The sequence below is a fragment of the Gigantopelta aegis genome, chromosome 15 (assembly GCF_016097555.1).
Source record: "Gigantopelta aegis isolate Gae_Host chromosome 15, Gae_host_genome, whole genome shotgun sequence".
Classification (NCBI taxonomy): Eukaryota; Metazoa; Mollusca; class Gastropoda; order Neomphalida; family Peltospiridae; genus Gigantopelta; species Gigantopelta aegis.
The window spans coordinates 34,324,818-34,340,079 of NC_054713.1; the positions used below are offsets into that span (position 1 = coordinate 34,324,818).

At 41.8% G+C, this 15,262-nt stretch overlaps 1 protein-coding gene across 1 annotated transcript; it reads left to right on the top strand.

Annotated features, from left to right (window-relative positions):
* The first annotated feature begins 1,997 nt into the window (after positions 1-1,997).
* Positions 1,998-14,148, top strand: LOC121390669. The gene is made up of 3 exons (XM_041522543.1): positions 1,998-2,123; positions 7,893-8,044; positions 9,308-14,148. The coding sequence occupies exons 1-3, from the start codon at positions 2,082-2,084 to the stop codon at positions 12,471-12,473; spliced, it is 3,360 nt and encodes a 1,119-aa protein (XP_041378477.1). The 5' UTR covers positions 1,998-2,081; the 3' UTR covers positions 12,474-14,148.
* Positions 14,149-15,262: the final 1,114 nt, after the last annotated feature.

The window sequence follows — 15,262 nt, forward strand, 5'->3', positions numbered from 1 at the left end:
TTTTCACAATGGTACGAATTCACCTGTCGTTAGCGACCACTTTTCTCTTTTCAAACGATTTTTAGTAGGTGTAGCAAGTACGCGATCTTCAGAACTGAACAGAACAGAACTTTATTACGCTCAGGCCGTTACACAACGGCAGATGAGGAACGTGATATATACACTCAACACATTTTATTTATTTTATTTTATGATTAGGAAGGAAATGTTTTATTTAACGACGCCACTCAAAACATTTTATTTACGGTTATATGGCGTCGGATATATGGTTAAGTTCCACACAGATATTGAGAGGAAACCCACTGTCGCCACTTCATGGGCTACTCTTTTCGATTAGCAGCAAGGGATCTTTTATATGCAACATCCCACAGACAAGGTAGTACATACCACGGCCTTTGATATACCAATCGTGGTGCACTGGCTGGAACGAAAAATAGCCCAATGAGCCCACCGACGGGGATCGATCCCACACCGACCGCGCATTGGTAGTAGGTGATGTCAGTTACCACCTGTTGCAGTTATCGCAGTGAGCCCTTCGTGTTTAAAGCGTTGCATGGAATTTAGTAACAGGCGGACGAACACAGCATAATATTAGAAGGATCCGTCCTGAATTTGTTTTATTATCACTTTCCTATTTGTGACAGAGGCGGATACAGGGTTAATCTAAGGATGGGATGCACATTGTTTTAAGGGCAAAGAACACAACAGTATTCTAATTACACTAGTGCACATTATGACATGGAATTTTCCCTTAGAAACGCCCAACCGACCAAACTATCACATCATACCCTTGAAAAGAAAGAAAAAAAAGCCAACAGACACCTCCTCCCCATCCCGGCCGTTTGAAGTACCTTTTTTAAATGACTTTTGTGTTTAATTCATTAACTATAATATTTAATCTCACTAAATTGCCCTGAAAACGCATCTCTGAGCACCTTTATCTCACTCATTCCAGCCAGTGCACCACGACTGGTGTAACAAAGGCCGTGGTATGTGCTATCCTGTCTGTGGGATGGTTCATATAAAAGATCCCTTTCTGCTAATAAAAAAAGAGTAGCCCATGAAGTGGCGACAGCGGGTTTCCTCTCTCAAGATCGGTGTGGTCCTTAACCATATGTCCGACGCCATATAACCGTAAATAAAATGTGTTCAGTGCGTTGTTAAATAAAACATTTCCTTCCTTCCTTTATCTCAATATTTTTACATGAATTACCGGTACAACTAATTTTGAGAGTAGAATGATGGAAATAGATGATAAAAAGGTCTCAGGTTAGCACATAATGTTTTGTCCGAATTTGAAGTTTTGCTCCAGCACAGGGAGGGGGGGGGGGGTCACCCCACTCATCTCTCCCCCCCCCCCCCCCCCGTCTGGTACGCTTATGAACATAATTCCCGGGGAGCATTCACCCTGCAGATCTGGCTCTGCTCCTATTGTTCTTCACCGAACTCAAATTGCTTTTTAAATATTTTTTTTACCCTCTTCCCACCCCCACCCCCTTCACAAATCCATGATCCGCCAATGTAAATTTATACTATTTATTACACTCGTACGTTAAACACTGGATTTTTGGGGCACTTTGAGAAGTTCGAGGGAGTGCACCTCCCCCGCCACCCACCCGCTTGAATCAGCGCCTGTGTTGGCAGTGTCGTAGCGAGGGAGGGGGGCACGGAGGCTATGCCCCTCCCCCCACAATCAAAACTTTTTTTTAAAAATGTATTACATTTTATAAAATCAGGCATACATACATGCATGCATACATACATACATACATACATAGTGTGCCCCCCCCCCCCCCCCCTTATGGGTTGGCCCCCACCCATATAAACTCCTACGCCAGTGTTTGTGGGGTAAATGTTTTCGCTCCCTACCGCTTCTCGTATTCTTATACTAATACTATAGGTAACATGGTTGTAACGACTGACCTATATAGCAAACCAACCGGTGAACATTTATGTATATCGAAGCATTCATCGCACCCTGGCCGAGTCGGTGACAAAAGAGGTATACCAAACCGTATGCACTGGGAATACCAATATAAAGGGGGATTTCTTGTAACGAAATCAGCCGCACGACATGTCGAATGGATGTATATCTAATCAACTGCAGAACTGACAACATAATGGTGAGTTTGTACAAACAGAATTTTAACGCCAAACAAATTGATGACCTTTTTAATAACATTTACTCTCTTTTTTTTATATTACTAAAGTGAAAGAGAGATCGCCTGAAAGGCGGGTAATTTAAAGTAGCAGGCCCTAGTTTTTAAACACTATGGCATATTTTTTTTCACTTTTAGAGCCGTTTTTGATAACTAAAATCATGCTTTACTTAGATTTTATCGTTTAAAGATTATTAATTTTCGTACATCCGAAGAGTATCTGGTCATCATGATGTTTTGAATACCTCAAAATGCATTTTTCATATTTTTAAAAACGCACGTGCGTCTGATTAGTAATGAGTTTTAGTCTATTTTTAAGGGTATTTCTCCCATTTCAACGTCACAGACTCTTGTTCCAGTCTGTTGTAACTTTATCGAGATTTATCATATCACTACTAAGGAATAGCATTGGGCACGCCCATTACATAAATTAGTATTAAATTGTTTAAATAGCTACAATCTTTCTTTCCGCTTTTAACCTAGTTTCAGAAAGCATAGATAACCTTCCAGGTGTAGTGACAAACCGATTATCAGCTGAGTGATTGACATGTACATGTATTCATACGTCATAACAGATTGTTACGTCCGAGCGTTGGGGTTTTGTTTATTAATCATTTAAGTGAAAAATAAACAAAATTGACAGTGATATTATAAATAGAATTCGTCACTCGTATTTTTTAATATGGTAAATATCAACCTCGGCCTGTTAATCTGTATTTGTCTCGCCAAAGGCTCGACAAATACAGATTAACGAAGCCTCGGTTGATATTTCCCATATTAAAAAATACGAGTGACGAATCACATTTGTTGATTATTTAAACTTTGTGTCCATTTTTACGGGTTATAACTATGGTTTACGATTTTAATTATGCGTTCATTGCATAACACCTTAAAAGCATATGCGTTGTAGGATTCTAGCAACTTGAGGTGGGGTAGGGCAGGGCGGAGGTAATATTAATTCGTATTTCAACTGGTAAGAGCAATGCATTATTTTCCGAGTTCGGGGGGGGGGGGGGGGGGGGGGGAGGGGGCAGTGCCCCATCACTTCTATCGCTTCAAAGGTCTGGGAGGTTTGGCATGTTTTCCGCCATATTGGTTGCGCCCTTTAAGGTCTCGGCAACACGGTTAATTAGTTAAGTTAGAATTTGTTTTGTTTGTTTAACGACATCATTAGAGCATATTAATTTATTAATTATCGGCTATTGGACATTAAACATTTGATAATTTTTGACATGAAGTTTAAGAGAAAGCTCGTTACTTTTTCCCATAAGCAGCAAGGGATCTTTTTCTATGTACTTAACCAGGCATGACAGCACATACCACGGCCTTTAATATACCAGTCGTGGAACACCGGTGATACACGTGCACATGCAAGCTTTGTATGCTTCGTAAAAGCTTTTTTTTTTATGTTGTGCCATACTAAGCTTAGTATATAAACTGTCGAAACTATCCTAGTGATTCTTAATTTTATAAGGAGCGGGACGTAGCCCAGTCGTAAAGCGTTCGCTTAATGCGCCGTCGGTCTGGGATCGATCCCCGTCGGTGGGCCCATTTTGCTATTTCTCGCTTCAGCACCACGACTGGTATATCAAAGGCCGTGGTATTTACTACCCTGTCTGTGGGATGGTGTCTATAAAAAATCCCTTGGTGCTAATCGAAAAGAGTAGCCCACGAAGTGGCGACAGTGGGTTTCCTCTCTCAATATCTGTGTGGTCCTTAACCATATGTCTGACGCCATATAACCGTAAATAAAATGTGCTGAGTGCGTCGTTAAATAAAACATTTCCTTCTTCTTTTTAAATTGTGTTGAGTAGTCTACGGGCGGGTCGTAGCCCAGTGGTGAAGCGTTCGCTTGGTGCACAGTCGGTTTGGGATCGATAACCGTCGGTGGGCCTGTTGGGCTATTTCTCGTCCCCGCCAGTGCACCACGTCTGGTATAATAACGGCCGTGGTATGTGCTATTCTGTCTGTGGGAAAGTACATATAAAAGACCCCTTGCTGCATTAGAAAAAAATGTAGCGTGTTTCCTCTGATAACTATGTGTCAGAATTACCAAATGTTTGACATCCAATAGCCGATGATTAATAAATCAATGTGCTCTAGTGGCGTTGTTCAACAAAACACACTTTTAAATACCTAGTATTCCACAACAGTAAGCAACACAACGCAATGAATTGTGTTTAGGTTGAATAATAATTGTATCCATGGATGTGTTACATTTAAATAGACAACATTATATGAATACTTAGCGTACGATGGATATACTAGAGTAGCTCTTAACAATAGAAATATTAACTCAGGGCCGTACCCTCCGGGGGTGGGGGACAGGGGGGCAACTGCCCTCTGAGAATCTCACTTTTTTCTTCTTTTTTACTCCAGAAAATAGCATATACATCTCAGGGTTTAATTTTTATAGTGTTTCATTTGTTTATAAAATGTAGTGCCCCCCCCCCCCCCCCCCGATTTTGATCAGGGTACGGCCCTGTAACTTACAAGTTTCTGTACACCGGTGTGAAAATATGTCTTGCATAGACATGTCGAAGTATTGCATACAGAGTTCGTGTGAACTAAAGTTAGAATTTATTTTGTTTGACAACAAAATAATGGGCCGCCTTGTTACACGAATCAATCTTAGCCCTATGATAACCTTAAGTGCATAAAATAGTTAAGCACTTAAGGTGATCTTAGCGCTAAGATCGCTTCGTGAAACAGAACCCAGACCCGTAGGAACGATATCTGGAGTTGGGGGCACAATCACTAGTGTAGGGGACACAGTCTCGTGTGTATGGGGTGGTTGAGGAGGGGAAGGCAAACCATATTTTTATATTTATTTAAATAAATGACAAAACAACAATGAATTTAATATTAATATTTAACTGTCTTTCTATTATTTGAAATTGATTTTGTTTTAAAACCATTTATTTAGCAAAATAAAGAGTAGGCAAATTTATTGTTGGCTTCAGTGTGGTATTGAAAAGATGTCAGTAGCGTTTCATTGTCTTGTCGATTTTCAACATGGAACGTCCAGCTAAACCTCGCCATATTGAACTGTCACTTGATGATAAACTTCATATGATTAAACGCAGACGTTAAAATATCTTCAGTCAAGGGTTCTTTATTGGATTATTATCTGTTAGAAACATCTTAAATGCATATATAATGCCGAATATGAACAAGACACAATCGACAACAAAAATTACAACAAAAGCTTTTGTATCAATGCAACCCCCTGGAAACCGGACACTTCAACAAACCGGACAAAATACTTAGTCCCATGAATGTCCGGTTTAGAGGGGTTTCATTGTATATGTTAGACAACAAATATGCTTAGTTTAAAATGTGCTGACTGCTGTGTTGTCCTTAAACAAATATTTATTCCTTGCCTTTCCTTTGTAGGCCTGTTTAATAAAGTTGAATACTTCAGAATATTATTTATTACTTAACCATTCAGAAAAGATCGGGAGAAGGTCGCCTTGCCCCCGTATGAATAAAACATGGACGAGTAAAATGTTTCTGAAAGCGACCGGTTTTTTTAAAAAATCTTGTATAGTATTTATTTCTGACACACATCATAAGCATTCCATGATACTTGGTTTTCAGGTTACCTGTGCCTATGATTTGATTCGACCTACCGACCTCTATTATCCTTCCGCCATACAACGCAGCACGTAATATACACACAACTTCTAATGTAACCTTTTCTATTACCGTATTAAAGGCATACTGTCACGGATTTAAGGACCATATTTTTCTAAAAATGGATAATAAATAAAAATTACATCAATTGTTGGAAACCAAATCTAGCTATCGTATCACCTTAACTGAACCATGATGGAGTGATATCCATGTCATCCCTCTCGGCAATTGTAGTTTTTTAATTATGGACCATTGCCATAATTAAATTATTTTTACAAAACGTCATTAATAAATGGAGTATGGTGGTTATGAAGATGGTTGAATAAAGTACATTTAGGGACAAATCAAATTATTTTTGTTCAGGTAATACTTTGTTAGACCATTAAATAGGTCAGTGGTCTGTGACAATATGCCTTTAATGTGGATTCAATACATGTAGTGCAATAGGTTGCATACCAAGTCATATCTCACTGGCGACAGTCGTAGGATTAACGTATGTAGTAGCTAAAGCTACAACGGGGGCGGTACGTAGCCCAGTGGAAAAAGCGTTTGCTTTATGCGCGGTCGGTCTAGGATCGATCCCCGCCGGTGGACCCATTGAGCTATTTCTCGTTCCAGCCATTGCTCCACAACTGGTGTAATAAAGGTCGTGGTATGTACTATTCTGTCTGTGGGATGATGCATATAAAAGATCCCTTGCTGCTATACGAACAGAGTAGCCCATGAAGTGGCGACAGCGGGTTTCCTCTCTCAATATCTGTATGGTCCTTAACCATATGTCCGACGCCATATAACCGTAAATAAAATGTGTTGAGTGCGTCGTTAAATAAAACATTTCCTTCCTTCCTAAAGCTACAACCTTTAAATAATGGAGCAGGATCTCACTCAGTCGGTAGAGTGCTCAGCCTGGGTGCTTTGGTCGAAGGATCGAACCCCCTCGGTGGACCCATTCTGTTATGACAGCATTTAGACTACCTATACTCAATAAACTTAATTCGGGGCCAGTGGAAATTTTGGGCATTTAAAATTTTTTTTAGAACGTGTATTGTCCAGCGTTACGGGGAGAGGGAGGCTGTCTAATTTTGACAAAAAGAGCGTTATGTAATATTTCAACGGCCCCTTTTGCACGATCGGCGATGTCGGTCTCGCTGGCAATAGCCAGTGGCATTTCATGTATTCCCCACAACCGTTGATATTTGATTGGCGCTGATAACACGACTCATAGACAGTGTTGGTGCCCCCTCACCCAAAGTGGATGCATCCAATATAAAATCATGGAAAAGCTAATGCTCAGTCTGGTGCAGGTTTAGATTTGTTAAAAATAATAACCTCGAAAATGGCAGTCCTCCAACAGGCAGTCTTCCTATAGACGAAATACTTGACAGCGATTTAGAAGAGGAAGGGAGGAAGGAAATGTTTTATTTAACGACGCACTCAACACATTTTATTTATGGTTATATGGCGTCGGACATATGGTTAAGGATCACACAGATATTGAAAGAGTTAACCCGCTGTCGCCACTTCATGAGCTACTCTTTTCGATTAGCAGCAAGGGATCTTCTATATGCACCATCCCACAGACAGTATAGCACATACCACGGCCTTTGATATACCAGTCGTGGTGCACTGGCTGGAGCGAGAAATAGCCCAATGGGCCTACCGACGGGGATCGATCCCAGAATGACCGCACACCAAGCGAACGATTTAACACTAGGCTACGTCCCGCCGCTTCAGAAGTGGAGTCACGACCTTGTCACAAACATCCATCTTGTGTAGGGGTATAAGTGTTACTAGTCCATTTCATATAAGGGTCTCCTTTTTGAGTGTCCGAAATAATATTTACTGCGAACAATTTTAAAATGTTTGAAGATTGCATGATAAATCAAAACCTGTGTACATGTATATGTACAGCACAGGTCCTAGGAATAATTAATAAAAAAATTGTACGCAAATTTGAGTCATTGCCTTAGTTTTTTAATTATGTTTAAGAAACTTTCTTCTGGATGAGACAACAACAAAAAAGAAAAGACAATGATATGAAATGGCCCTAATAGATTTGTCGTTCATAATTTTAAGTGTCTTGTGTTTGGATTCCAGATGGTGACCGAGAGGATCGAGGATCGGGACTCGTTAAAGACGCCCATCCTAGCCATGCCGCTGGACATCTACGACGAATTTCAAGCCCTGAAAAACGCCACGCACCTCGACAGTACAACCCTGATGAGGAAACTCCTGCAAGATTATCACAGGTATGGTTTTAGTGGTGGCTGTTTCGACTTTCTTTCTTGTGTTTTTTGTTGTTGGTTGTTGTTTGTCTTTTTCTTTTTTTTTCTTCTTTCTTTTTTTTTGGGGGGGAGGGTGTTTTTGTTTTGTTTTTGTTTTTTGTTTGTTTATTTGTTGTTTGTTGTTTGGGTTTTTTTTTTAGGGGGGGGGATTTGGGGGGGTTGGGGGGACGTTTATGGGGGGGTGTTGGGGTTTTTTGGGGGGTGTTGGGGGGGGGGGTCGTTTTTCGTCTTAATTAAAATGTATGTACAGGGCTCACACTGGAACAAATTTTGGTTCAGGCAATTTTCAGTTTATGTAGAGTATTTTCTTAAAAATTATTAAAATGTGATTAATTTATTTGCCAAAAAACTTACATTTTGTAGCCACTTTTTATTTTTAAAAATAAATTAGCAGCTGGATAATTTGGCAATAGCCAGGGTGAGCCTTGGTGTAAATCAGTATTGAAACACATTTATAGATTATTTAACAAAATTATTGTTTATTATTGTATTTTGTTTGTTTTGTTTTTGTTTGTTTTTGGGGGGAGTTGTTGTTTGGTTTTTTGGGTTTTTTTTTTTTAAATGATGGTGACGTGAAAGAGGTCATAATTAACATTTGACCCCAGACAGAATCCATCAGTCTTCAACTCCAAAGAAGTCTAGACATGTCCACACTGGGCCCCGTTTGTGGATCGCCAGTGGCTTGGTCCAGGGCAGAAGAGGATCCGTCAAAATGTCCTTTGATCCCTTTGGCCCCTTTTTATATAGGTAGAGAAGACCTATATTACTGTGTCTTGATTCTCTTTTTTTCTATTTCCAATTCTATATATATTGGGGGGTGGGGGTGGGTGGGGGGGGGATTCCTAGAAAAATACGAAAAGTGTGCCTCCCCCTTCCATGGGATTTACGTTTTAGTAAAGTTTGTTTTGTTTAAAGTTTGTTTTGTTTACCGACACCACTAGAGCACATTGATTTATTAATCATCGGCTATTGGATGTAAAACATTTGGTAATTTTGACATATAGTCTTATTAGAGAGGAAACCCGCTACATTTTCCCATTTGTAGCAAGGGATCTTTTATATGCACTATCCCTTGGACAGGATAGCACATACCATGGCATTTGATATACCAGTCGTGGTGGAGCACTGGCTGGAACGAGAAATAGCCCAAGGTGCCCACCGACGGGGATCGATGTCAAACGTTTTAGTATCTTCACATCATATATATTGTAATTGTTTTATTTTTAGGAATCCTGCTCCAGAACACCAGGGTAGTACCAGCAGTGGTGGTGGAGTTGGTGTGAAGAAAGAGCAGCATGAGCTGAAAGAAAATGATTCGTCTCTGTTTCACTTCACCATGACGACAAGGTCAACGTCTCCAGAACAAGGGTCATCACCAGGAGCAACAAGACCGTCCTCTCCTCCACCTGCAGCTCAAACACTTCCACCGCGTCATATCAGGCAGACGATTCCATCTACAGCCAATCCAGCTGTCAGGTCGTCGTCTGTTTCTCCTTCAATGTCGTCACCCGTAGCGATGACCCCTATTTTCAGATCATCCTCGGCATCACCGCTGATTCCTTCAAATAAGACAGCACTGTTTCAGATGTCACCCACTGAAATCCCAGACTCTAGCAGTCGTGAACAACCGCTGGATTTAACAGTGTTGTGTAAAAGCGAGAGTGTGGATAAAGGGACAGAAAAAGCTAACAACACATCTGCATCCACTGATACGCCTTTAGAAATTCTTCATACTCCAGTCAGTGGAAATGGTTCGAGTATTGGAACATCAGACATGACTACCTTTGGCTTCTCTGCGAATGAAAATACGCTGATCATGGCCTCTGGGATGCCAAGTCGCTACCACGTGGTGATGACGCCTGGACTCGGTAGCGAGTACAGTCTGCTGATGCCTATGCCCATGTCCATGCAGCTGCCGACAATCCTGGCAAGTAATCAACAACCAAACGCTGTCAGGATCGAAACAGCTTCTACCAACACTACCGTTAACTCTGGAGGGATCCCAGGAAGTGGTGAGCGTGTTGCTTTTCCACAGTTCCAGGCAGCAGCGGCATTACCATTTGGGGTGGCAGTGTCACAGTCACAACAGAATTTGAATCTCTTCCAAGCACCTGTAGCTTCTCAAGCAGGCAGATCCCAGCCACAGCTGTCGTCATCTCCAGTTGCTCTACATCCACAGATGATGCAACAGCTGTCCATACCTCAGATGAGGGAACAACACCATACTCTGACTCCACTAGCTGTTTCACAACAAGTACCTCAACTCTCCTTCAAACCACAACAAATTTCTCAAGAGTCTTCTACACCCAAAACTGTGATGCAGCAACACTTGCAGCAGCAGTCAGTAGTCCAGCCAGTGAGTCAGTCATTACAGTTTCAGTCTGCAGCACATAGTAGACACACGCCAAACCAGCCACCACAGGCACCTCAGCCACCACAACCACCACAACCAGCACGTCGAGGACGAAAACCAGGGTCTAGAGGTGGTAAGGCTGCCAAGCCTGCAGCTGGTATGGGCGAGATGAAGATCATCCAAGAAAACATAACCTTTCCTGGCGTTTACACCAGCATCCTCAAGCTTCCTTGGAGTAGAAGGGCTCGATACAAGACGCATACCGATAAAGAATCACGCACCACCCCTGCGACAAAGGCTTCCAGCGTATTGTTCCCAATGGAATCGGTAATTACAGCATCTTCTAAACCAACCTCCACTGCTGCTACTGCTGCTGACACTCATCCCGATCCATCAACGACGCAGTCTGTAATGATGGTCTACCCTAATGCAACTATTTCTGCATTAGGTAAACCCGTCCGTCGCAGGGGTCGACCGCCAAAGCTTCCTCTGATATCACACCTTCTGGCTGAAAAGAACTCAAGGACTCCAGTTTCTGTCACCCAGGTTACAACAAGTATCGCCAACCAAGAGGCAGCCAGTATGTTAGCAGACGGTTCATTGATGTCTTTCCTAAGTAAAGAAAGTATCGGGGCTTCAGTTCTGCATGATGTGAAAGTAACTGCAAGTAATACACATGCGATGGACAATCACATCTCTATGGATATTGGTCATCACGGTGGGCACCAAAGCTGTGATAAAACGGACACCTATTCTGCAGAAAGTGGTCACACCACTCCACAAACTGCTGATGAGAAGGCTAAAGCCGATTCCATGTACCAGGAAATGATACTGTCTTCTAGAGAACTCATTAGCGTTAAACCACGGAAGCGGCAGTTGAATGACTACATGAAGTCAGAAGATCACTTCCTTTGTTCTTCGTTCAAGCTGAAACCACGAAAAACAAAACCATCTCGTACTGCGGCTGTCGAGTTAGCCGAGCGTAGAAAACACACCCAGACTGACAAAACGGCAGAATCGTATCTGGTTGGGAAGACGCTGGCGATGCTTGCAGCAAAACTGAATCCTCAAACGATGTCAGGTGGTCCTCCAGATGAACTAGAAACTGTGTCTAATCACTCGACGTCTAATGCTGAATCTTATCATTGTGAACAGAGCCAAGACGTTAATAGCCCGAAATCTGCTGGTGCTTCTCTGTGCAATCCTGAGCAAATGGTGGATACAAAGCCCGATATTTTTACAATCGATTCAAAAAAGGATAACACTGATGCTAGTTTTCAAGAGAAATACCTAGTCGAACAGTCTTGTAAAAGCTGTAAATCTCAAATCAAAAACTATATCAGCAAAACGGATGCCCAGGAAATGACACTGAATGATGTGCAGTGTGAAAAGTGCCTAAAAAGTCTCGACGTTGCGGATCAAAATGATTCAGGTGGATCTGAAACTGGAACTAAGATATCCTGTGACCTCTGTGGAAATTATTTCTCGACCTCCATCCAGCTAGGCGAACACCACAGAGAGGTCCACAGCAAGGAGATGCTGCAGGGCGAGGAGGAATACGACTGCTCGTTCTGTGGGGAGGTGTTCTGCGACGTGGAGCAGCTGAGGACTCACGTCCTGACCCACAAGGCGGACCTGATCCCGTGCGACATGGGAGACTGCCCGCGGTTCTTCTCCACCCAGGAGGAACTGGCCAGGCACGTCAAGGAGCACGAGAAGAAGAGGCTCTTCACCTGCGTCTACGACGGATGCAAGAACAGATTCCTGAAAAACTTCCACCTGCAGGAGCACGTCAGGGTTAAGCATTTCAACATCAGGGCTTTTCGCTGTCCGTGGAGTGGCTGCGAGAAGCAGTTTGCGGCCGAGCGTCACCTGAAGGTGCATCTGTTGATTCACCGAGAGGAGAAACCTCTGGAGTGTGAGTTCTGTAACTACCGCTGCCGTCAAAGGAATGCTCTCAACTGGCACATGCGCAAACACCCCGAGGCGCCTTACAAATACAGAAAATTTGGAATGCTGGGAGCTGGTGACGATGTGTAGTTTGTTGTAAGTTCGCCGTGTGTGACTGTTGATAATTTTAAGTTAAAATGACCTGGTGCAAGTGATTGTTGATAATTTAAGTTAAAAAAGACCTGGTGCAAGTGATTATCAAATAAAATAAAAACAAATTGGAATGCTAGGAGCCAGTAACGATGTATAAAGTAGTTTGTTGAAAGTTTGCCATCTATAACTGTTAATAATTTAAGTTCCAAAAGACTTTAAGAAAGTGACTTTACAAATACAGAACCTTTGGAATGCTGGGAGCCAGTGACCATGTACAGTTTGTTTAAAGTTCGTTTTGTGTGACTGTTGATAACTTAAGCTTAAAAAACAGACGTGGTACGAGTGAATTGTTGGGATGCTATGAGCCAGTGATGATATACCTTTTTTGAAATGTTCGTCATGTGTGACTGTTGAATATTTAAGTCTCAAAGACTCGGTAGGCCTTCAAATAATGGATGAATATGTGTGATGTTCGGAGTTGGTGATTTAATATAATCTGTGAAAGCTGGTTACAAGTACTGGATATTTATGAAGCTCATTGGCAGATCCAGGGGTCCCGTGACCTCACCCATACCGCCCGTTTGGTGTGATATTTTTAATAACTTATGTCTTTTAATTCATGATCAACAATATAGACTACAACACGAAATTGCCACGTCTCTGGGCATATATAATTTTTCCGGAGAGCATGCCCGTCCCCACCCCTGACCCCGTACAACTCTTGCCCTCTTTCGGAAGCTGCGCTCATTGGCATTGGCGAACTTAATATTGCCTTTTTATAAGAATTTTGTAACCCCCTCCCCATGACAAAATCATGGATCCGCCTCTGAACCTAGCGCCTAATGGATTTTTGTTGTTGTTAATGTGGAATGTCTGCACGATTCCTCCAACTGGTCATACTATACCATACTCTACTTTGCAAAACGTTAAAGTTCCTCAGGATATTAGGGACTAGTGACACGGTAATGGATAATTTAATTTTTGTGGAATAGCTACGTTAAAACCACTGCTCCTAGTTAATATTATTTTTCTTACCTTTCTTATCTTGGCAAACAACACACATTGAATTAAGTTTATACAACGTCTTCTCTGGACCCATTCTTTTTCCTTTCAGGGATTTTACAGGACTGCAAGGATGTACAATTTCCGTTCTATGTTTAATAACTTTGTGTCGATGAGCTTGATGTCGCATTGACGTGGAACTATTCTCAATATCGATTTCAGTTCAGTGAACTGCAGGTTGTTTGAGAAAAGAGAGCTTAATATTTTGCTTGTAAAATGATGTGGATTGCGAGTATGTACAGTTTACTTGCTAATGTGGAACAGCTTTGTGTGAATGAGTTCGAAGGTTTTTATTTGTGGAAATGCTTTTTGTAAATTTATATAACTCGCTGTATTCAGAAAAATGTGCAATGGGAAATGTGCAATTCAAATGTCGATCAAGACGGAAAATATTTTATGTTTGATATGATGGAATAAGCCATTTCGACGACATTTTTGTGCAATATTTTAACATGTGCAATGTCTGCTGAGTGCAATATACATATATGGATATTAAAGAAAGCCATTAACATTTGATGTGTTAACGTAACATGAATCATCTGGGTTCAATGAATCTAATGAAGAAAAAAAAATGGTTCAGTACATTTTTGTAATAAAAATTACGTATGTGCAAGTTTTTAATTTTTGTCTTTATGAAAAATACAGTTGAGAATGGCATGATTTTACTAAATTATATCACTTTTGTACATGTACAGGTTTTCTCATGAAAAACAGGTCCAGACTACAGTGACATTGGGTGTGTAGGGGAGTGTGTGTCATGTAACTGTCATGTCATGTCATAGATTTTACGTGCACATTCAGGACAAGCTTTTGTAGCGCACGCCTGTCGTGGGCACAAGAGCCGGCCTTGGCCGGCTCCTCCGTCCATAACAGGAAAGGTGGGGGGAAGGGAGAGGAGGGACCGCCTGCACTGGCAGGTGCAAGGGAGCACCAGCAGCCCGATCAAATCGGTAGCAGGCGGGTGGGGGTGGTGGGGGTGCTATGGAATTTGAATGGAGCAGTTAAATGCCAAAGAGAAAAGGGTGCGCAATTTTGATTGAGGGAATTTGGCGCAATTTTGAACGGTCGGTCGAAAGGTAAATGGCCGAGCTAATATAGGTTTTGATATTAGTGAATCGAGAGTAGCTCGTTAAGTTTAGACCTTTACGATGCTGTGGTGTCTCCCTAGGTTGCCCATAGGGCCCTTATAAAGGGCCTGACCGCTTCTGGTCGAGGCATCACCAAGTACCAAGATATTACCAGCAGCAAGTATTGGGGCTTTGGGTGGGGGAGGCCGATATTCTTTTGTACAGCTTCCCCCGGGTGCATTGCAATTGTGTACTCGGAACGGTATTCTTTTGTCCGGTTCCTTATTAGAGTACGTGCTGGGCTATTAAATGGGGGCGGGTGCATTGTTATCATTAGTCAATGCACCCTGTGTACTGATGCAGTGAGCGTGTAGTCTGTGTGTGAATCCTAGTTTTGTGTTACGGTTGTACCTATTGTCTTAAGTCCCTATTCTAGTGAGTTCAACGGTCATTCATGACCACCCATCCCCCTCCGTCCTTGTATAGCATTGAATACAATGACTGAGGGGGAGTTAAACTAGCCTAGCTATCTAATTTGAAGGGTTAAACCCTTATAGTGTAGGTATTGGTTTAAAAGCCTAGTGCTTGGCATACTTAACTTTATTACCAATGCAATAAAACGAAACTAACGGTGGCAAGTAGCAATTGTATACATAT

Bases quoted from the DNA above. Each gene is read 5' to 3' on its own strand.
- LOC121390669 (XM_041522543.1), top strand. From the start codon at position 2,082: ATGGATGTATATCTAATCAACTGCAGAACTGACAACATAATG. The intron at 2,124-7,892 runs GTGAGTTTGTAC...TTTGGATTCCAG, and splicing joins GCAGAACTGACAACATAATG to ATGGTGACCGAGAGGATCGA. The intron at 8,045-9,307 runs GTATGGTTTTAG...TTTTATTTTTAG, and splicing joins CTCCTGCAAGATTATCACAG to GAATCCTGCTCCAGAACACC.